The 23,731-nt window shown below is 40.0% G+C and overlaps 1 protein-coding gene across 1 annotated transcript; it reads left to right on the forward strand.

Annotated features, from left to right (window-relative positions):
- Window positions 1–1,670: 1,670 nt before the first annotated feature.
- LGMN (legumain) lies at window positions 1,671–20,373 on the forward strand. Its single transcript, XM_010216197.2, has 13 exons — window positions 1,671–1,852; window positions 9,519–9,616; window positions 10,441–10,522; window positions 11,447–11,532; window positions 13,362–13,437; window positions 13,901–13,963; window positions 14,873–14,939; window positions 15,662–15,780; window positions 16,437–16,526; window positions 17,205–17,402; window positions 17,650–17,820; window positions 18,764–18,831; window positions 19,603–20,373. The coding sequence occupies exons 1-13, from the start codon at window positions 1,715–1,717 to the stop codon at window positions 19,643–19,645; spliced, it is 1,299 nt and encodes a 432-aa protein (XP_010214499.2). The 5' UTR covers window positions 1,671–1,714; the 3' UTR covers window positions 19,646–20,373.
- The last annotated feature ends 3,358 nt before the right edge of the window (window positions 20,374–23,731 follow it).

Genomic DNA, 23,731 nt, shown 5'->3' on the forward strand with positions numbered 1-23,731 from the left:
TTATTCCAGAGAGACAAGTATCCTAGAATTGGAAGAGTTTTTGGAAGAATCAGTGTTACAGCACTGAACCTTCACTTTGGGTTTTTACTCAGTTCTCTGGTTTCAGTGTTATAACAGCTCTTCCTACAAGACCAGATAGACTAATGTGACCTCCTTCGCTTTGTACAAGCTCCTTTTTAAATAAAGGAAAAACAATATTTCAATAGTATGCACACATGCACCATTTTTTCATGCTGCTGCCTGCATGGGTGTCTGCATGACTTAATGGTAGTGACACACAAATCCAGTCCTGGAAAGACATGTGCTGCATCATGCTAGCACACTGCTGATTCTCAAGTGAGCTGGCTTTCTCTTTCAGCTTAATCCGAGTATTCAGGAGTAGAGGGCTTAGGCTGGGGGGAACTGAGGCTGACTGATTTCTTGTTTCTTGTTTTTTTGATTGTTTTTCTTGGTAGAATGGTAGCTTCCACATTATGCCTGGGGTAATGTGGTTTGGCAGGTTCTGGTTTTTATTCCAGGGAGAACATTGCTAAAGCTGCCTGCTCCACCCTTAGAGCACCTCTTAAGACACATTCCAGCAGCCATCCAGCTCCAGAATCTTTTTTTTTTTTTTTTTTTTTTGTAACTAGGCAAGTATAAAATCCCTCTTTCAGTATGCAAATATGAGAAAGTTTTCAATCTTTGTGCATGTGCCAAGAGATGCAATTCCTAAAGGAAGCTTCCTTTACAAATGCACATTAGACACAGCAGACCTGAGCCTGTATGACTAACAATTTGGCCATTTTTTTAAAAAAAAACATTGTTTTGTTTTTTAATGATTGCTTTCAAAGCAAAAGACTTTATCAGACAATCAAGGTGCTCAAAAGCTCACTGATGGGAACACTACCTGAAGTCCTCTCATGAAAGCAGAGGGGGCCTTTTTTGCTTGTGCTTGAAACTCCTTTTTCGGCTCTGCAAAAAATTCATGCAAACACTTAACCATAGTGAAAAGTAGATGAAAAATGCTACTCTTTCATGTGGTACCGCTTCACATTTGCTCTCCACGAGCATTAACAGGTTGCACAAATAGCATGAGGCTCTCACAGGCTGCACTTCCCCCTGACCTCAGCAGTCGGGGCTCCGTCTCATGTAGAACAGTAGAATGGCCTCTCCCTCGCTCTCGAGCTCTGCAGGCACTGAAGCTTTTGTGACACTGGGACCTCTCAGTGCCCTCGTGGTCCTGTCTGCATTTTTGTGGCTGCATCACCAGGGATTTGACTCGATCTCTAGACAAAATGCTGATGAAACTTGGTAGTGGGCTAATTGCAGCAAGTGGAAATCAGTGAGCTAGCTAAGCAGAGACCAGGAGAAGAGAATATAAGATTAATAAGCTTTATTTGGAAAGTACTTCACTGTAGTACTTACTCTGTGTTTAAGGCTTAATCACTATGAACTATTGTAGGACAGAACAGCCAGAGAGCTGAAAGACGTGGTTGTCCTGCTCAGAATTGCTTTCAGTCAGATTTGCAAATCTTGACAGTAGAGTCTTGTAACTAGCAGCAGCTTGGTGCTAAGTGAAGATAGGACCAGAAATCATCCTATGGTTTGTGTTCTTTAAAAAAACACAAAGCCCACAAAAAAGGTATACATATTCCATGCATTCTTCTGATCTACTTCTCTCTAACTTTTTTCTTAGGGATTTTCTTTCCACTTGTAGAGTAAAGAAAGAGGAGAGATGATAGTGAAAGCAGCTTTGCTGTTGGCCTGTACTCTGGGCATCAGTGCGTTACCCCTGGAAGAACCTGAAGATGGAGGCAAGCACTGGGTGGTGATTGTTGCAGGTTCGAATGGCTGGTACAACTACCGGCACCAGGTAAGTTCTGCCTGCTGATGGTGAGCATGCTCCAGAAAGCTCCTGACCTGAGCCTCAGGGGGTGATAGTGGCTGCATAGACTAGTTCAGCTCTTCTGTTGTTTGGGCAAGTCCTGCTTCCATATTTCGACGCACGTACTAGCGTATAGTAATCAAAAAGAACCAGCTACAAGACTGACCAAAAGCCCGCTCCTCTCTGGCATTTTCACCCCAAGAATTCCCTTCGTCTTCAATGTTTTTTTCTTACCATCTTGTTCAGTCTTTCTCCCTTTGAAAGCTGTTATTAGCAATAGGAACAGTAGTATTCTTGCTTTAGTCACACTGTTAAGACAAGGAGAGCTTTTGGCTTGATATCCTATTACTAAGCGAGAGGCCTGGTCACAACTTTCAGATGGGTAAGTGGTGTTCTACCTACTTTCTTTCTTGTTACCCATGTTATGAAAAAAATGTCCCTCTTTTTCTGCCATTTAAGGACTTAGCTAGTACTGCAAGTCGACAGTATATTTTTGTAGGTGGAGGATATTGGGAAGGGGTTCTTTTTAACTTGAATCAACTTACTCTGTTGGACAGCAAGCTCCCTGAGCTGGGTTGGCACAAAAAATATGGTACTCTGAGATGCAGGAATCTGAGTGAATGTCAGAAGGATCAAGAAAGGGAACAGGAACTGAGCGTGACACTGCTGTCCAGGTCAGCGTGTTGTGGAATTATGGCCTAAGGGTGAATGTCAGGATGGACCAGATTAAATCCAAGTGACTTAACTCTGATTAAGCTCAAGACTTAAAATCAGCAGTCAGGAGACTTCAGCAGTTTTTCCCTTTGGGGAAGTCTTGAGCAATCCCTTAAAAAGGTTAATCTACATTTAAATATAGTCTTTGCTCTAAATTTGGCACTAGCTCTTGCCTTCCTGGAGAACACATTTCATTTAGTTCTTGTCTTATAATATATACAAACATGTATTTCTAAATGTTAGAAAAATATTTTGCTAGACTGTTGATAGTTAAGATGCACTTGAACAGAGATTGAAACACTAGTGTACAAAACTAGCATTTTTAAATTAAATGATATTATATTGAATGTGCTGGGTACATATACCAAACTGATTTGCTGAACTCTGAAACTTGTTAAGTATTTACTGTTCTTAATGTGACTGCCCGTAAAATATAGGGAGATCTCATCCTGCGTATTTCTGTCTATTGAGAAAAAAACAAGATGTCTGTGTGTTGAGTATGCTGGGTTTTATGTTTATGCCTTTCCTACGCCCTCAGCTAACAGTCAGTTTGTAACTTAGTGCAAAGACCAGCTTAAATCAGAGTGAACCAGGCTGACAAACTTGTTGCCTCTGAAGAGCCTGTTACTGGCAAAGCCTAATCTAACAGTGACAAACTGGTTTTAGGATTCTGCAATCTCCTTATGCTGCAGTTTTCACTTGATAAACATATTTAGAATATTATAGTCCATAGCATAAACTATTTCAAAATATATCTAAAAAATATGTTTTTAAAGTAGAAATCTCTCGTCTTTGAGTAGAACAAATAATTATAAAAATGCTAATGTTGTATTTACCACTGCCTGCCTTGGAGTGTCTAATTGTTCTGAGTTGTGCCTTGATTGTTTCTATTGCTGTATAACCAGTCTCACTAGCTCCCTTCCACTCAAGGAGGAGTTAATAACTCAGCATTCATTCCTTAAATAAAATTATGTATTTTTAAGGTGTTGCTCAACAGATTGCCTCTTCTACAGTTGCCCAGACATACAACATTTAGTCTTTCTGCCAGTGGACTTTCAATGGCAAATATATCTGCCAGATATATATGGTGTTAAGAAGAAAACAAGATGTGTGTTTATATATTTCTTCCTTCAGCAGTAAACCTTTTGAACACATCAGAACTTCACAGAAACAAATTAATTTTAAATTTAGTCATGCTTTGCTGACAGCTACTTCAAGATAAGAAAAATTAGAACAGCCTTTCTTTAATCAGCTTCCTTTTTGGAAATAATGTCAGCTAACACTGCAGAAGATCTGCAGTGGTGGATTATTCCAACTTTTGATGCTAGAAGTAACTTTAGCTTCTGCTTCTTGTTTCAGGTGAAGTATTAACAGAAGAAAATAAGATTAGAATGCTAAGAATTCTATCAAAGTTATGAAGTCAGCACCAGAAAACGGGGGACTGTGTGAAGGATCCTTAAGAGTGGAACTGAGCTCTTACTTACTTATCCGTCCTAGGCAGGAGATTGTGCCTCTAATTGATTCCCAACAGAATCAATTCCCAAAGGGTGCAGCGCATGAGCAGCTTTGGGGCAGCCCTAAGGGGTTGGCAGGGTGGGTGCCCTGGGTGCTGGGTGCACGTGCCGTGAGGCAGACCCAGCAGCTAGGCGTGGAAGATCTACTGCCGCCTAATATAATCCACAAAAAAGGTCTCAAATACATAATTTGGGAAAAACTATCCCAGCTAAAATAGTTGAGCAATGGGGCTGACTTTTCTTGGAAGAGATGCACAGAGAAGGAAAGGCTCAGCTACAGAGACCTTAAGAGTTATTACAGATTTTATAGAAATATTCTGCAGGCTGATCACCATGTCTGAGTGTGTTAGTATCCCCTGCTTTCCAGCTGTGGAAAGCAAAGCCCTGTGAGTCCTTAAATGACTTGCCCAAGTCACATGCAACAGGAACAAAAATAGAACTTGGATTTCCAGTTCTCTGCTTTGACCATCACGAAAGGCATTTGGTAGCGAGTATGCAGAGACACATCATGCTAGTCTTCCATGGAGTAATACTTGTGAATGGAAGCACACACTGCTGGAGTAAGCAGTGCTCCAGAATTGCAGATTTGTGTAATTCTTTGTTGGTGCTTTCCAAGGGAGAAAATGGAGAAGAAAATACCTTTTGTTATAATTCAGTTTCTTCCTGCCATTGCCTTTCTTCCTCAGAACTTCTCTGTGCTAGTCTGCATACAAATTAATTAGATGTGGATCTTCCTGTAAGCAATGATTCAGTGTGCGTATTTTATTGCCAGACTCGATATTATTCCCTTAAACCAGCTAAGCAAGCCTAATCTCCCTTTGCATTTTGAGACCTCGGCTGATACTTTTCTGGATTTCTGCTGTTCAGTTCAGCTGTGCAGGGCATAGTTCATGCAGATATGTTGCATGCTTGTATTATATAAATCTTTTGTGAGCTCTGTTTTATGTGGTGCCTGCACATGACAGATAACTATTGTGGAAGGCAAAAGAGTTTGTGTTAACACGCCAGCAGCACGTGTTCATCTGATTAAGCAACCATAAAAGGGTGGAAGATAATTTTAAAGTAATCTCAAATATGCAACAAAAATGTCTTTGATTTTATATATAAAGAATTATGGGAAAATGAGTCCACTGTACAGATCCCCATGAGCAGCAAGTTTGATCCTTTAACTGCAAGGAATCTGAAACTCCTTCTAGAGTTGTAATTCAGCTGTCAGTGGTCTGAATTCACTATCAGTGGTGCAAACCTCAAGCACAGACAAGATAAAGAAAAACCACTGTTTGCACTTATCGGCACTTAAGATTCACACTTTGCAGATGCTCACTTCCTGTTTGATGGCTGAACTGGGACTGTTTCCAAATCAAGATGTCTTCAGATTAATCTCAACAAGTTGCCTAACAAATTCTAAATGTTTTTAATAGCCTACAGTCCAAGTTGATGAGCTTATTTTTACTGCAGAGCTTGTGAAAATGTTTACCTCGTAGGGCTACGTAGTCCTATATTGCCCCATTATTGGTTCCTCTTAGTTCTTGGGTATTCTCACGCTCATGTTAGTGTTTTTAATTGCATGGGCTGTGGGAGGACTAGAGTCACAATTATTGGTAGATCTCCTATACTATTCCAGAACTCCCCTCTAGGCCCTGAAGGAGCAGAGAGGTTCTTCCCATAGGAAAGTGGTTCAGCTGTCTCCTCTGCAAAGAGCCAGATAATGCATCTTCGGAAGACTCAGTGAAATAAGTGAACAAATTAAACATTACGTGTTACTGTCAGATTTAGAGAATTAGAGTAGCCAGTTAATTAGTTCTCTTCCAGAGAAACAGGACATACATGCTCCTGCCTCTCCTGGGAGATGGCTGCACCAACTACCTCAGATCTACAGGGGTTCTCACAAGTGGATCAGAAAGACAGACCAGTACTTTCAGCGTCCTCCAAAAGACACACACGAAAGTAGCCAAGGGAAAAACCTGCTCTGAAATGCAGGGTCTTACTAAAGGTGAAGTTAGTACTTGAAGGGAAAAATAGATGATAAAAGCTGGGAAGATTAAAACGCTGAAAATAAATACATTTGAGTTTGCATACCGGGTCATCTTTCAGTTGTTGTTTCTAGTCTTAAACTTTGGCAGCAAGCTGTATGGGCCAGGGATTGTATTTCTTCTGGTTTGCGGCAATACTACAGATAACAGTTTTAGTCCAGAATGGTGCTTTTAAGTTCCCCAGTCTTTCAGGTGACAGACATGAAAGATGCCTTAGCAACTGGGCTTCCATTTACCGTGCTTACAAAATTATAACTGAAGATATTAGGAAACCTTTCCCAAGTTACACAGCTACATAAATTGATGCATATTTAAGGAAAGAAATGAGACAGCTGAAGTAAAACAATGAATCATCTGAGTTCTGAGCCAAACAGCTTCTAGAAGTGGCTGCCAAGTCTTACAGGTTTCATGTACCATGCCTGTACCTTGGAGCTTGCCCTTTTTTAGGGCACAGCACTTCATTGTTCCTGTAGCAAGAGCAATGCCACTTTATAATGAAGCCGACAGTTCATGACACATGCTTTTTAGACATGAGCCTGGCCATCATAAGACCACAGGCAACCAATTTCAAAGAAGCCTCAAGCTTTTTCCTTTAGGAAGTGTTTATGCATGCATGTGTCATAAGACAATTTGATTTTTCCATAAAAAAGAAAAAAAAAAAAGCCAGAGAAACCTGGGGTAATCTGCCTGAAAACTGTGTCACTCGGATGAATAATCAGGACTATGAGGGAGAGGAATCACAATTTTCATTTTTTTTTTTTCTTTTAGAATTTTTTTCCCCACAGATTCATGGATAAAAAATGTCCATCCCACGAAAACGTGGGGAGATCCACCTCTGATCCCTGTGCTTTCAAGATCATGGAGTTAATCATGAGCAAATTTAAGTTACACATTTAGAGTAACCTGGGGATGAAAGGTCTGAACCCTCCCATTAGCACTTTGCTGACCTGGCACCCACGCTTAGCTGTGCAGCAGCAGCTGTACAGCTGCACCTCTCCCTCTTCTAATACCTAGCTCCATTTAACAGCCATACCCACCCTGATTACATGACTTCAAAAGAATGACTTATTTTAGTGACTGTTTTATGCAGTGAGTGCTCATAGCATTCATTTCACTTACTGAACTACCAGGAATGATGCCAACAAGAGAACTGGAACTGTGCTGACTCCCTGGCAGACAGAAATACAGAAATGCCACAAAGGTTTCTAGAAGAACTGAGGCTCCAAAAGCAATATTTGGTAGACACTTCTAAATCAACAGGAAACACTAGATTGACATACACTTAGCTGCTCTAGCAGCAGGCTGGGTTTCTACACTGGTTTTATAGTTTTCATCTCTGTCCTTGTGCAGTAGGGAACAGGAAGAGTGCCTGCCCAACGTCAAGGGTGACTGCTCAGGTCAGCCAGAGCCACCCCAAACCAAGGTTTGCTCCAAATTGTCCTAGCTGAGACCAGTGAAGTTTTAGTGCAAAACATTTTTTTTTTTATCACAATGTTAGTGATATCGTTATGTTACCAGTGGGCACAGTTTCCTTAGCAAAATCCCTTAAAATGTTACCAGAAAAAAAAAAAAAAAAAAAGACAGGCATAAACTAGAACACCTCGGTGGAAATTTAATTCATCTGCTTCTGTCTTCACTAGGGAATCTATTTTGAGATACTTGAAGCCTCTGTCTCTTCAGTTCTTCCCCAAAAGAGCCTATCCTTCAGACAAATTTCCTTTAGCTCTTAGGAGCAGCTATAATGTCATGTAAGCCACAGATGCCTCCCCTTCAATCACAGGATAAAAAGGCTTACCCCACCGCAAGCAGTGTGCTAAGTAGAGCAACAGATAGTGAGCACGTCAATTAGTGAATTAGAAGGAAAACAGGAGGGAACAACGAAAGCTGATAATATGCATTTTAAAAAAATGAAGCAATTTTGGTTACTTATTTGATATTCTATCACTAAAACATGGCTGAACATTTCCTTTTGCTGCCAACACATGTCTCAGTTGCTCAGCATAACAGTGTGCTTTGCCTTGAGGGGATGATCTGCTTGTCCAAGGGGCAGAGATGCCCTGTTTCCTACTGCTTCTACACAACTTGTTTCTGAAAATCAAACACATTGGCTAAATTCTGTACTCTGATATTTTATATTACATGCTGATATCTTTATAACTGTCTAGTCTGTACCCTTCGACTTCTTGTGGTAACAGAAGGCATAATGCCATACAAATATCTGGTGAGCTGTAGGGAGTACAAACTATTTGGAAGAGATGGAAGAGCTGACTTCCAGAGAAGGAAGTAAAACTGCTTTTGTAAGGACAATGTAACTGTAAAGATCAGTCATATGAAGAGATTTTGCTGTGGCAGAGTTCGTTAACAGTGAGCGTGCCTTACCCTTCCCAAAACCTTGCGCAACTACCGTTTCTTTTCTGCTTCAACCACACTTAGAAGAGCTAAGATTATAAAGTACAGGATTTTAGGATTCTTTCAATTTGGCTAACAGAAGTCAGTCAGAAGTACAAATTCACCTAAGCCAACTACATTGATGTAAGTCAACATAAACCAGTTCAGTTTGGTGTAGAAATTAGAAAACTCAATAAACGAGCTCTAATGGGTGTTTCTCAGCTACAATTGGATTTTGCCTGTGTTAGACCAGATTCCATTAAATCCACGCAGCATTTCTAGCATGTGATAAGGTATACTTCTGGAGATTAAGAATGGTTTTTGATAATCCATTACTAATTGATAGACTGGGAGTCTAAGATGGATTTGGGGTGGAGGCTATAAGAATGAACCGCTAGAGGTTCATAGTTTACTGTAATATCACTTTAACAAATACTGCTGTGTCTGCGTTGTCAGAAGTTGGTCTGTAAAGAGAATCTGCTTATTCATGTCCTGTACAAGTCAGGAAAAGAGCTTGAATGGAAATTCTGCAGTTGTTTTCCACTGAAATCTGGTGTCATGCCCATACTTAGTTGTGCAGGCTTGGTGCAGAACTAATTGAAATTGGTGGAATTCCAACTCTCTCTTCCTCTGCTTGGCACTGTTTGGCTCTGTTAGTGCACAAGATTTTCTGCAGTTTTTTTTTTTTTTAATGCATGGCAACACTCAAGAAACATCTGGTTTTTATGCAACAAGAATTTGGAACAAATTAATGAGAGAGATTTTTTTTCCCACAGTCTCTGTATTATATCCTCTTCTGGATTTTTAGAAGGACATTGAGTTTTGGGGTTACATTTGTGCATTTCAGCTCTGCAGCAACCCTCAATCACTCATATTTGAAATGAACATACCAGTCTGGAGATTCTTGTAGATGATATCCTGGTGTTAGGCCTGCTGAACTATTTTTCTTCCCAAAGAGAAAGTCTCCATTAAGTCTGTTAATGAGACTAATCTGCTCACTTCCAGGCAGATGTGTGCCATGCGTACCAGATCGTCCACAGAAATGGCATTCCAGACGAGCAGATCATTGTCATGATGTATGATGACATTGCAGATAATGACGAGTAAGTGCACTCCTGTCAAACTATGTTTACTGCAAATGTGGTCACCAATCTCTTTTGAGCATATAGTTGTTCTGTCAGAAAGGCCTTTAAAACTGCTCATGATATACCTAAGGACATTTTATCTGACAGTGCAGTGAGGCTGCTTTGCAACATGCTTATCAGCTTTCTAAACCTTAAGTCAGTATCTGCTATCAGTTGCAGCACTGAAAACGTACGGTTCTTTGTAAATTATTCATTAGTATGAAAATGATCTTAACTCTTGGGCTTAACAGTTAACAGCAGATAAGTAGCCTAAAACCTAAGCATAGAAAAACTCAGTATATGGTTTGTATTTCTTTTTAAAAGGACTTTCTCTTCTTTAACCTGCAAAGCATATATCCAAAGTGTACATGTCCCATTCCTGGCAATTATCTATATCTGTATCTACCTGTATCACTTTTTTTCAGTACAAAGTGGTTCAGCTTTACAAGCTTTAATTCTAATACTACTTCAGCAGAAAATATCGAACTTGCTACACATGGCAACAAGTGGAGCAGAGTAAAGGGGATTAAGGGCAGCAGGACTGAAAAAGGAGAGATTATAGTATCACAGACCATTTTCCTATATCCTCAGAGTAATTTACCTGATCTCAGGGATCATATTTGAAGCTACCGAAAGGGTAAGGACACCTGAGCTCAGCATATGTAACTGACTGTACTGTAAGACCTTTTTGTATGTTGAACAGTCCATTTATCCCTAATTCTTTCAGACAAGGTGGTTGGTTGATCTGTAGGCATTTTGTGACACATAACTAATTCTTCGTATTTGTCTCATTTGACTTTCAGAAATCCAACAAAAGGCATTGTCATCAACAGACCTAATGGCACAGATGTGTATGCAGGAGTACCCAAGGACTATACAAAGGAGGTAGGAATGAAACATCATTCCGCTGGGGACGCGTGGTTCAACAGTAACCAGGGGTCTGAGTAAATCTTTTTAGGTGGTAGCTGGCACTCTGTAAAGCACATCCAGATTATTCATACCTGCCTGCTTTGGCCAACCTTTGGTAAGATAAATATACACAACAGGTGCTTTGAAATGAAACAGTCGCTACAAAATTAAACTATTACAGTGTTTTCTGTACTACACCCAAAAGAAAAAGGACAAAAGTGTTGTGTTTAAAACCAGTTTAACTCAATCTGAAAAAACAACTATTTAAAACTAAGTTTTTCGTTACATCAGAACAGTAATCCAGTCACTTAGTGATTTCATGATGCAGTATCTGAGTCACGAGCAGGTAATACATTACTAATAGATTGAAAGGGAAAGGTTATGCATGCAGCCCTGGAGTTAAGAGATGAGTGATTAGGTTCAGGATTGGAAGTTTCTTTAGCGATTGTTTTAAAAATCCAAGATTTTTTTTAATCAGCACAGTGGAATGGCAGGAATGAAGAGAGGAGTGGGGACGGAAGTAATACAAACTATTTAATTTGACCTCACCACTGAGAACCAAATTCTCAGCAAGCTGTAACAAAAAAATTCCAGAGGAGAATAAGGCTTTTTTTTTTTATCCTGGTAAGGTGGGTAGGAAGGAGTGTACGAGTTCCCAGTGATGACTATAAAATCTTTGGTAAATGTTCTTATTCCAATACAAAAGTGCTTTTTCAGTTTGGCTTCTGTTCTTTTAGAAATTGGTGAAATATCAGAAAGGGAATTACTTCATCAGTGGCCAGCTAAATTTGCCACCATTAAGATGCAACGGTTCTGACTTTCAGCAGCTACCTTCAAAATGGATATTTTTGTAGGTGTTTTTAACAACCAGATTTAATTTAAATCCTCTCAAATCTTTAGGAAGTTACTCCAAAGAATTTCCTTGCTGTTCTCAGAGGGGATGCAGAAGCAATGAAGGGAATAGGATCAGGAAAAGTATTGAAAAGGTAAGACAAGTTCCATTTAGAAAATAATTCCATGTATAGTTGTTCATTGGCAAAAAAGAGGGAATTTAGTGTATTTTTTTTGCAAAAATGGCTAATGAGAGTGGCAGAGGGATAGAGATAGCTTAAACAGTTTATCTGGTGAAAGATTTGCGTGTCAAATCCCATGTTCAGTCTTTGTGACAGATGTAACTATTGAGACTTTGGATGTGATGAAATAGCATAACTTAGTTACACAAATATTCACAAATTCTGCTGTATGAACCATAATAAATCTCCTGGTTAGGTAGAAGGTAAACTCTGCAATCAATGCATGTATTTTATAAAGGTTTATATAATTTAGAGGATTCAAGGAAAAAATATTTAAGACCTCATCCCTCACATAGCAGAGAATAAAAAATGAAGTATCTGGTAAATAGTGGAATAACCTGTTGCTTATTCTTAACTGTTCAGACTTCATCTTGAAGAGTTATATGTGCATAAGTTAAAGGCAAAAAGTTAATCAGTTGCAGTACGGTCACTAGATTGCTCCTTACCATTAGCTGGAATGAGTCAAGAGGGGATATAAAACATTTGGTTGGCCTAGTTAAAGAAAAAAGTGCTTGAGAGCACATACTTGACTTACAAAGTCAAGCTCTCACACATGAGTGTGAGGAAGTGGCTATGCAGAATTACTCAGGCAGCCCTCTTGAACCCAGATCCAATGCACTTATGGCAAAGAGCAGGAGCCAGAAAAATAATTCTCCTCAGCCCTTCATCTGTTAGGCTTCACTTCGTGAACATAACAGTGTCTTGACTTCTGCTGTTGGGTGGGCCAAGAAACACTCCTTTCTTGGTAAGATCAATCATTCTCTGCCCAAGAGACTTACGAAACATCTCTCACCTCCTCAAGCTCTTCTGTAACCTACAGGTTATTGGCCAGGCTAAAGGGCCCCCCTTGAGCTGCTGCAGTAGGACTCTTACAATCAGAAAGCAAGAGCTAGCATGAGTTTCTGGACAACTAATACAGAGGCATAGAAGAGGTCTTGGACACTGCTTCCAGTCTGTTCACAAACTGTATATTGAATTGTCCCTGAATACAGTTTAGAAGTAAAATTCCTTTGCAGGTCTGACTTTTAGGGTAAGACACTGATATCTGCCCCACGCAGGGCTCATTTACACTACAGAGCAGTAGAAGTCTGCTTTGGGGAGTGTACTGCACAGACCCTAGGGAACCAAAGTCTTTAAGCATGCAGTATTCAAACAACTGCAGAACCACTTAATTCTAACACCAATATAAAATAATGGGTGAGGCTGTAGAGAGGTCAGTTCTTTAAGAAAACATCAGGTGCTGCTGAAGGTAATACATATTTAACGAACATATTTATGTATGTTTGTTAAGGATCATATTGAAGAAGTCTTTATAGTTTAATCCTCCGTTATGTTATTGGTACCTCAGTCTTACTTAGTTTTGAAAGCAATCCAATATCAGACTGCTACTTGTACCCACAGTATAATACTCTTCAGACAAAAGTTTTTTTTTTAAGAAGTTGTGCCCCCATGTAATAAGCTCACAATTTGAAATATGAATTGTCATTGCAAGATTCTCCACGTCGTTGGGATTAGCCATGCTTCCCTCTTTTCATTCCTCTTCCAGGCACTCATCTCAATCACAGTAGTACTATGTTTTGAATAGAAAATAAAAATCTCTTAGTACCTGTGGGAACAGGTGTTTCAGCTAAATTATTTTAAATATTGACATTTCTTGGCATTAAGCAGCAGGAATTGTTTTTCTAGCAAAGACTGGGGTTGGAGTGGTTGGAAAACATTTGTTTCTGATTTTCTGTTGACAGTGGTCCCAAGGATCACGTGTTTGTTTATTTCACTGACCACGGAGCTCCAGGACTTCTGGCTTTTCCCGATGATGACGTAAGCATTTCAGAGGATCAATCTGGAGTTTGTCATAAAGAACACTTTTTGTTACATACTAAAATACTAAGTAGTAATATATTAAAGAATTTTACACACTTCCATATTTGGCAAGCAAAGGAGCCATAATCTCCTTATCATCCTAGCTTGAGTTTTTTCCCAGTTTTAAGCTGAATAATGCAAATATCCAAGTATCTACATATTTAGTATTTTATTGGACATTGGTGATCCAAGCAGACTGTTCCACACAGGTACAACTTAGCTAGACTCTTTATACTTTGGGGCACAATTACTCATCTTTTCTAGAGTGATAAGCATTGTTTCTGAAGGACAAAACACTGAATGTATTTAAATGGAAGCAATAAAAAAATCTTGACAAAAGCTAGCCATTATTCCTATTACCTGAATTGCCTGCTTACTGAACAGGAGTAGTTTTATTAAAAAAACTCTTCTTATTTTACAGCTTCACGTGAAGGACTTGAATAAGACCATTTGGTACATGTACCATCACAAAAAATATCAAAAGGTAAAAAAAAAAAAAAAAAAAGGATGTTAGAAGTTGTGAGATTAAAAGAGAAGCTGGTGTAGAAGAGAGGTTTGTCAGCACTTCCAGAATGTGTTTAAAGCATAGGGAGTCTGGTGCCATGTAACAAAGTTTGGGTTTTCACACAGAAGGACTGATGATATCCACATTTCTCACTTATTTTTCAGTTTATAATGTATTTGCAGTCAGTGTGGAGATAAAGCCCAGTCTTTTTGTAACTGTCTAATTTGACCAACAGTAGAGAAATAACATCCCCAACTAGCAGACCCTCACAGTTTGCTCCTGACTTGTCCTTCCTGTGCTTTGTTCACTGCAGGCTGCACTGCTGCTACAGGAAGCTTGTATATGTTTTATGTTTCACTTACAGTAACTAATATAGTTACAGACAGTCCAGTTACTTAATTACTAATAAAATTTAAGAGCCTCCACCTCTTGTCAGAGACTTTGATCAAAAGCAAAGTAGTTTTAAACAGAAAAACTAATATTCAGAATATTTTAGCAGCTTGGCCTTTTAAAGCATTGCAGCTAGCTATATTTAAGAACACATGAGTAGTCACAAAACTTTCAGAAATATTGCTTTTTTCAATGCTGGTACACTGCTGTACCTAAAGACTAAGCAGGTTATTTGATATATACCGAGTTTATCAGTTGATCTTTGTGGATTCTGTATAGATTAACTGAACTGTCTAATTCCCATTTTCCCTTTCCACATGATTTAGTTTGCAAAGTGAAAAACATGTTTATATCCTTTTTGTTTTCTTTTGTAGCATTATAGACAACTTCTGTTTCAGGGATATCAGTGCAGATCAACTAGTTGCAGCTGAAGAGCACTGAAGGACTTTTCTCCATTTTCCTCATGAAATTTCTTAAAGTCTCTGACTTTTTTTATAGATGGTATTTTACATTGAAGCATGTGAGTCTGGATCTATGATGAATCATTTGGCTGATAACATCAATGGTGAGCAATTACCTAATCTATCAGGCTTGGATTTTTCAACCTACCATCTGCTCAGGACCTGCCTGTGGCATGGCAGGGATAGGTTCACTGCACTTCCATATAGTTTTAGCAGGTAAACACCAGTGTTAGAGAAAGCAGGATTCTCCATTAATTGGAAGTTCCTTTTTTTAGGAACTGTAAATAGCAACTGTAAAATCCTGTAAATAGCATCCAGATTTTTAGTTTCTTGCAACTGAGAAGTTGAAATAATATTTAATTTCAGAAACTACATGGTACTGACCATGTATTAAACTTATTGTGACATTTCTCAGCTTCACTACAGTCCAGTTGTGGAGTTTCAACTCTCAGTTTCCTTGAGAGGTAGAGGCACTTCTCATTTATGAGAGCCAGGCAATTTTACTACACTGATTGGGCAACAAGCAAGGCAACTACTTTGAAGCGACAGTGGGTTTTTTCCTCCCCTATGTTGCAGGGTGGGAACATTCTTCCCTAACCTCCTTCAGACAGGATGCAGTTGGCAGCAGGAAAAGACTTCTAATTATTCTGTTCAAAGCCAGTATCAGCGTTGTAAGAATAGAAGCATCTTTCTTTCCTCCCTCTTGCTATTGAGAAGTAAATGATTGAAAGAAAAAACATTTAGCAGCATGTGATATATTGCTTAAGTATTGAATGAACTGGGAAAAAAAAAAAAAAAAAAAAACTATTTTTGATTTGTCTTACAGTTTATGCGACAACTGCTGCCAATCCCAGAGAATCATCTTATGCCTGTTACTATGATGATGAAAGGCAGACTTACCTCGGCGACTGGTATAGCGTGAACTGGATGGAAGATTCTGATATGGTAAGTTGCTTAGATGAAGTTTGTGTTTCCATGCATGATAATCACCAGGTTAAAAAAAAGCAACAGGATTTAGGAAAATTTTTTGCTTTTATGCAAAATTGAAATCCACAAATTCTGAGTTGGTTGATGTATTTCTCTACTCTTCAATAGAATATGTAATCTTTGCTTGGACAACTAAACTTATTTCAGAAGCTTGATTTCAGTTGCATGTTCCTGTTTTGTGAATAGTAAAATTATAAACTGTCTGCCTTCTAGTTTAAAACTCACAGAATCCAGATTTGCTCTTTGGAGACAACATCTCTAGTTTGTTACACAAATTAGGCAGTAAAAAATTGTACATCAGCTTCAGGAATCCTTAAATAGCAAACAGTGGGTAACATTGCTTAATATAATGGAAATCACTGTTAGTGAAAAGTCTTGGACTCTTGAGCTAGCCCCATTCATTCCCAATTACTGAGAAATCTCTGAAAGCAATTTGAGAATATGTTGTCAAATCTTTATTTGAATTTTTTGCTCTAATGTCTTTAAAGGGTATATAGCTCTTGCCATGTATTTCCTTCTATCTCTTGGCAGCTAAGACCCTTCCCGAGTTTCCTTGCAATTTTAGAATAGCTGTATTTAAGTATATATAATCACATGGAAGTTTCTTGTTGCAGGAAGATCTAAGAAAAGAAACACTCCACAAGCAGTTTCAACTGGTGAAGAGACGCACGAACACCAGCCATGTGATGCAATATGGAAACAGGGTATGTATTTGGATGGGCTTTCTGGTTAGATACATCATTGAGCCTTACCTGACCTATATTTGCCACATCATGGCAATTTCAAAGGGAATGAAAAGTTGGTTAGAAGATGAAGCTGTTCGTCCAAAAGAACCCCTTAGCATTTGAGAGCAGATGAACCTGATGCTAAAGGAAACACCGCTTTGGTCTAAAGCAGGAAGCTGGAAGTCAGCAGGAGTTGTCCTCCAAGCTCTGTCTGTGATTTAACAGTTCAGATCAGTCACCTATAAGAAGGTTTAGTTACCCCTATCATGCATATTATGAACACTAATGAACGTTAATAAGTGAACCCATGCATAGAAGGAGCAAAGATATATATCTTGTTGATGTGTGATTATATATATTGATATATTATACCATTTATAATAGTTCCTTTATACAATGTGTTAACAGGAACATACATGCCATTTGTTTAAAAAAATGCTTAATCTGATACTCCTTCCCCTCAAAGAAGCTATGGAAATAAAAGCTCTAACTTTTGGCAGCCTTGATTGTGTTAGAGAAGATATTTACCACCCTACAGACTCCCTTGTTTTCTCTAATAAAGCAGGTCCAGAAAGTTAGCAGGTTTTCATGACAAAACAAAGGCAGACTACTTACTGCAGATGCTTCATTTCCATTTGTTTGCTTTCTAACATGCAGAGCATCTCCTCTATGAAAGTGATGCAGTTTCAGGGCATGGGAAAGAAAGCTATCCCCATTTCTCTGCCACCTGTAAAACACTATGACCTGACTCCCAGCCCTGATGTGCCTCTTGCAATCATGAAGCGAAAGCTGATGGCTACTAATGATGTTTATGAGGCTAAGAAGATTGCAACAGAAATGAAAACACACTTGGAGGTAAGAAACAAAATACAAACAGAAAACCAAATTACATACCAGGTCAGATTCAGTTCTATCATAACCAATGCCAGAGATCATAGCCTTGAAGACAGTGAGATTGCTTCTGATCTTTGCTAAACTGCAACAGAATTACTACTCAGATTGGTAACCTATAGCTAATGGCTTACCACAACTTTAAAATTTCAGGTGTTAAAAAAAGAGAAATTTAAAAGCACCTTTTAAAATGTTCTCATCTTGTGTGCAGGCTAAAGAATTTATCCAGGAATCTATGCGAAAGATTATCACCTTAATAACAGGATCAAAAGAACAGACCAACCAAGTTCTGTCAGACAGGTTGACCATCAGCAATTATGACTGCTACCAGGCAGCAGCAAACCACTTCAAAGCTCGTTGCTTCAACTGGCATCTTTCTGTGGTAAGTCAGGCATCAGATATTACCTATTCAGGTACTGGTTCAAAAATCACAGTGATTGCAGGCAGGTCTGGGGAGGCGGTAGACACAAACACACACACACACACAAGCAGTGGACATTAGTTTTGGAGAAATCTTTCTGGAACCATCCAATCCCTTCAGTACACTTGTGGATAAGCCAGACGATTACAAACAACACCTCACTAAAAACACTTTTTTGTTACTGCTTCTTCAGCTCCTCTCCACAAGTCCTAATAATTTGAATAACTTGTGTTGTATTTCTGCTTGAAGCACTCTCTAAGAGCAAAGTAGAAGTGTAGCAAAAATAATAATAATAAATTTAAAAAATCACTTCTTTTAGGAGCTTTATTGTTCCTTTACCTTGGGATCTCAATCAAGGATCAAGTCTTGTTGTGGTAGACATTGTTCAAACAAGAAAAAAAATTAGAAAAGTTCTGGTCCTGATGTCAAAAGATATGTACCTTAGACAGGCAGAGATGCCTGTTAGGATAAGTCAACAAGATAAACGAATCTTAGCAAAAAAGCAAGGAAATTGCCTGCCAATTAGCCAGTATTTAAGTAATCAAGTCATATGTATTTCCTCAAAAAGGGCCTATCTACAGGGCTATCAAGCAGTCATGTTGCTCTGCCTTAAACTTAGTTTCTCATCAGTTTTGTTTTGACTGAGGTTGGTTAGTTGAATATTGCCTAAAGGGGGGACCAGCAGCAACAGCTGCATTTACCTAATGATGTTCAAGAAGGGAAGAAAAACAAACAACCAAAAAAAACCCCAAACCCACACACACCTATTTGGCATAGTACTAGTTTATCAGCACCAGAAAATAACCCTCTGAATAGTAATGGCATCTCAAAATTACTTCCACCAGTTAGTTTGAATATGTAATCACTGTTCATGATCATTATTAATCATGTCTGTTCATTTCAGTATGAATATGCATTGAGACAGCTCTACGCATTGGTCAATGTTTGCGAAGGAGGATATCCCATAGACAGGTAACAGTTTCCAACTACCCTATGTAGTTTTATCTGTGGTCAGAAAAGTAGAAGCTGGCAGGAATTTGCAGGCTTCTTGCCTGTCCTGCTTTGTTGACCGTTTTGTTAGTAGAGTTCTGACTCTTATGTTATGAATGCTCCTTTTGAAAGGAAAATAAATATATTAGCACCTTTCCAATCACTTACAAGGATTCAGCTCCCTAGTAAATACTTAATTTACCTGAAGACCTTCAGGTGAAATTGCTCTACTTGAAGTAGCATGGTGGGTTTTACAGAGCAGGGATATTGTCCTGTGATACCTGTACACACTGACAAGGATGCAAAGTTAGAAACTGCTGTAGTTTCCCCTTTGACCACTCAGTTTCTGGCTCAGGATATTGCAGTATGACTGGGTTCTGGTGAGGAAATGCAATATGGCACTAGATAGGGCCCCCTGTCTGTGCATGAATGGTAGGGGAGAAGGGAGATAAGGATCCAGGCTGAAGGGTTGTAGTAGGGGAAATGGAAGCATGGCGCCAAATTCCTGAGTTGGGACGCTGTAATATGTGATAATGATTGAAATAGCAGCTTGCAAGTCATGCAGTAGTGAGAGAAAGGTGGGAATAGGGGAGGGGGGCAGAAGGCTGACACTTTAGGCAATGTGCACATGCAGCCCAGGTGAGCAGCTGCTGTCCCCACTCCTGGAAGCACCTTAGTACAGTTAACTTGGGAAAGCCAGTCTAAGAGCAGAGAACCTGGAACCTCTCTCATCATTGTTGTTCTCTGTTGCAGAATATTCCTGGCCATGGACAAAGTGTGCCTTGGATCAATGTAAACCTCAAATTAGTGGAAACAACAGCCCTTAGTCCTTAGGCCCTTACTACAAGTGATAACTTTTCATAAGTGTAATAATCCAGACTTTACATGCATGCAACATGAAGAGGGTCAACCACTGCATCAGTCTCAAGTACTGTGTTGGGCAGCTGCCCATAAGCAATATGGCACTTCAGTGCTCCCCCTGCCTCCCTGCTCGCTGACACCCTGGGGCTTCAGGAGACCACGTGGAGCTCTCGAGGTGGATGATCTGTTTCAACGTGCAATGCTTCAAGCATCTGTGGCTAAATACTGCAAGGCATCTAGTGATGATTCTAAAGCTATGCTAAATTTAAACTTTGATTCATTTGTTACAGAAAAATTTATATTAGTGTTAATTATTAGCTCTTTTTTTAAAAAATATTAATGAACATCCATTTACAGTGACCAAGTTGCAATGTGGTTGAAAAATGAAGAAACCAAAGTATATTATTTAAGCTTTAACTCCTTAAGAATTTAAAGAGAGGAGCTGCATTCAAGAATTATCATATGTGTTAAGCTGTGGACAGTAATGGACTGCAAGAGCCTTTGTCAGTAGAAAACATTGTTTCCCAAAGAAAAATGCAACTACTAATGCTGTAATTCTATCAGCAGTGTGAGATAAGTAAACATATGTTCACCCAAATCTGTGGGAAGTCAGAGTACAGAATTTGCCTGTGAATAAAAATAAAAGTTGGGAGTTCCATCCAACCTTCAGGGTAATGCAGTGTTATATGCCTCATTTCTGGACACAAGTAAGAGCTATTTCTTTTTGTGAGACTGTATTAAATGGTTATCTACCTATCTCAGCTGTTTATAAGGTAGACCATCTCAAAGATGGTCTCAAAGAAAGTTTCCTGACTTATTCCCTCAAATAAGAGGGGAATCACTCACATGACTCAAAAGAATGACAAGGAGAGGAACAAATTAGAAGTTAGGAAATACTTCAAAATAGATCCAGATTGTCCATACTTTTTGTACATAGAGACAGAATACAAAAATACCTCCAAGTTATTTCCAGAGTATATTAAAAATATAAAAAGTTACCTCTACTTCAGAGGAAAAAGAGAAAGTTTTGGAGAAACTCCACCAGGGTCTGTAGCATGAAAAGAATTCTAATTAACTTCCCTCAGAGGAAGAAGGGAAGTCTCTTGAAATCCCTTTTATGTAAAGAAGAGCCCAGAAGCATTAGCGCCTTCAGCTGTCTGCAGTGGGAGTGAATGGGAGAAATCTCAGAATACAACTAGTGTCAAGGTAGGCTGGGTGAAGTGAAAACACTGTGAACTCAGCTTTGCCTAATTAAGCAATGGAAGTTCACGGGTGGGGGGAAGGTGTTGAAAATTCAGATGTTTCCTCTTTTTTGAGGAGCTTTTTATTTCTTTACAGTTGAGGAACTTACTAGACAGTGATAATCTATAAATGAGAGGACATGAATTTCTCAAGTGCTCAAATGTGCGGTGGGACTTGTGCTGGTAAGATTGTACCAAGGTTCCCCAATCAGTCTGAAAGAACAGAAAAAAAATGAAATAACTTCCAGAAACTTGTTTGAATACATACTTTTATCTTGCCAGGCTTTTCAGGTCTCTGTTTAGTTTTTCTCTGCCCTAGAAATCAACAGCCACATAAAGCACTTTTCTGTAGCTGTATAAAGTAGACTTAAGCAAGCATTTGTCAGATGAAAAATCAAGTCATGGCAGTTGACTTGTTGAAGTCCCACAGCATGGTTTGAGTTGCTAGCACACGTTCTTGGTTTCACACCTAATGGATGTGCAGGTGGTGCTTGCACCTCATTAGCAGCACAAGCCCTGGCCCTCCTGCAGCACCTTGTCACTTCAGAGGATGCAAAACTGAGTGACAGCAGGAGGTTTGTTCTGTCCGTCAGCTTTCCTCCTCCGAGACTCATTGTGGGGGACTCGCCTGACCTTATGCCTGCTAGCATTCCCTTAGGAATATGCTTGAAATGAAAAAGTGAGGTAATCTGGAGATGATCCCACTGCACTACTATTCTCTCTGAGAATCAGTTGTCTTTTTTCTTCTTCTCTCTACCAAAAAGTAGAGAGTGGTGTTACGAAATTGCCGGGTCTTACCCAGAGATCACTTTTCCTTTGCAATCATTCAGTGAGCAGCCCTGCAGAATAACCTTTTTACCTTTTTTTTTTAAAAAAAAAAATAATAAAGAAAAATTACCCCCAAGCTAGCAGTGATCAATAGATTTGTTTTAAGGCCTCCCAGTAGCGTCACATCAGCTTAGTGCCTGTGTGGCGAGCTGCTTATGTTTGGATAGCATTAGAAACCCATGAGAAAATAAATTCAGGATTGTGCAAGATTAGTCTTGTGCCACAGCATCCTGTGGTGCGTTGTGCAAGCACCCCGAGCTGTCACACGGCACACAGCTGCTCAATGCTCTTACACTGTGGGGATGGAGGAATTCAGCTTCTTTAAAATGCCTAAAAATCTCAGGCTCTCAGTAAATTGCCATCACTACAGGGCAAAGTCAAGACTGTACCACGTAGAAAGACTTTTCCCGCCCAGAATAACTGGGCACATAGCTAGCCCCTGGGAAGAGTGCCTTCCTTGCTAGCCAGTTCTTCCTTGTCCCTCCTCTTGGTCGTTGTTAGATGCTGTGAACAATGTCCAAGCCCCTTTTTTGTGCTCATTCTGTGGCAAATCTCCTGGCAGAGGGTAAGAGGGGGGCGTCAGCACATCATCCTGCTGGGCACTGCTGTCACCCTTGGGCTCCAGGGATCCAGCAATCAATCTCCACGACGTACCATATGCTGACTATTTATATATCCTGCGAATATATGTAGACGCAATTGTATTCAGAGCTTATATAACTGCCCTGACATCTTGAATAATGACAAGCAAAAGAAAATGCACTTGGAGTCAGAAATGGTGGAACATTCACAGATTCCAGGTTAGTATTAGATCAGCTCTGTCCAAAATGAGCTGTGCCTTCTTTCACCAGAATAACTTAAGATGAATGCCACATGTGTGAAGAGTTGTGTCTATTTCATGCCAGAGTTTGAAGGCCTGCAGTGGCCTGGGCTCAACCTCCTTGCTCTCTCTGAAAGTGATCGAGGAGCAGGAAAGGGAAAGGCACCTCTTCTTCTGTTAGGAAACTGAAGTTGTGACTAAGCAGTGTTTATTGCGTGTCTAGTGCTCAGGCAATTCTGAATTTACAGCCCCCTTCTTCCTAGAGACACAAAACCCCAGGAGACATCAGAGATGACAAAACATTACAACTCTGTCCCTTGCACTGCCGGCAGAGCTGGCCAGCATGACAGTGTAGCAGCGCCAACCAAGGAGGGTCCTGCTTACCAGGTGAATGCAAGGAAACAACTTTTCACAGGTGAACAGTTAAATGCCAGGACAGGCTGCCCGTGAGACGGGAATTCCCCAGCCTTGGAGGCTGCAGCACTGCAGGGCACCCTGAGCTCACTTGCTGCTGGCCCTGCTTTGAGCTGGGCATTGGACAGGAGAGCTCAGGGGTCTCTGTTCACCTGGATCACAACAGGAGCCCATGGAAAAAGGACAGTCTCCTGCTGGGTTTCAAAATACAATTTGGTGGCTGATCTCTCTGAAAGTTCTTCGCACTCAGCAGGAAAACTGCCTTGTCTTCAATGGTTTTTATTTTAAGTCATGTCTGACCTGCCTGAGCAATTATTTCAGTCAATTATTGCCAGATTGGGCACAAAGTGGCATTAAGGCAGCGCTCTGCAGGAAGCAGCTACTCGGGCTGCTCGTTTTTTTCTCTTCAGAAGTTGCTGGGTTCAGCAGGTCTCCCTGCCTCGTGAGAGTGCTTGTTTCACAACATCTCTGTGGCAAGGAGCGCTGGAGGAGGCCTTGGCCGCTTTGCACAACGCTCCCTGGTCAAAGTCCCCTGGAATGTGCTCATCTGCTGATGGCTCATGTGAGGGCTGGTGTGTGAGTCACCACCGGGCCACCTTGGCTGAGGCGGAGGGCTCTGGTCAGCGGATCCGACTGCTTCCTCCCCGCCTGCTCTGCAGACAGAGCCAGCAGGGTCAGGAGCCCTGGGGCAACGCAAGCAAAGAAAACCCCATGGAGC

Source organism: Tinamus guttatus, unplaced genomic scaffold (assembly GCF_059628265.1).
Source record: "Tinamus guttatus ecotype Peru unplaced genomic scaffold, ASM5962826v1 Tinamus_guttatus_pri_ptg000048l, whole genome shotgun sequence".
In the NCBI taxonomy this organism is placed as follows: domain Eukaryota; kingdom Metazoa; phylum Chordata; class Aves; order Tinamiformes; family Tinamidae; genus Tinamus; species Tinamus guttatus.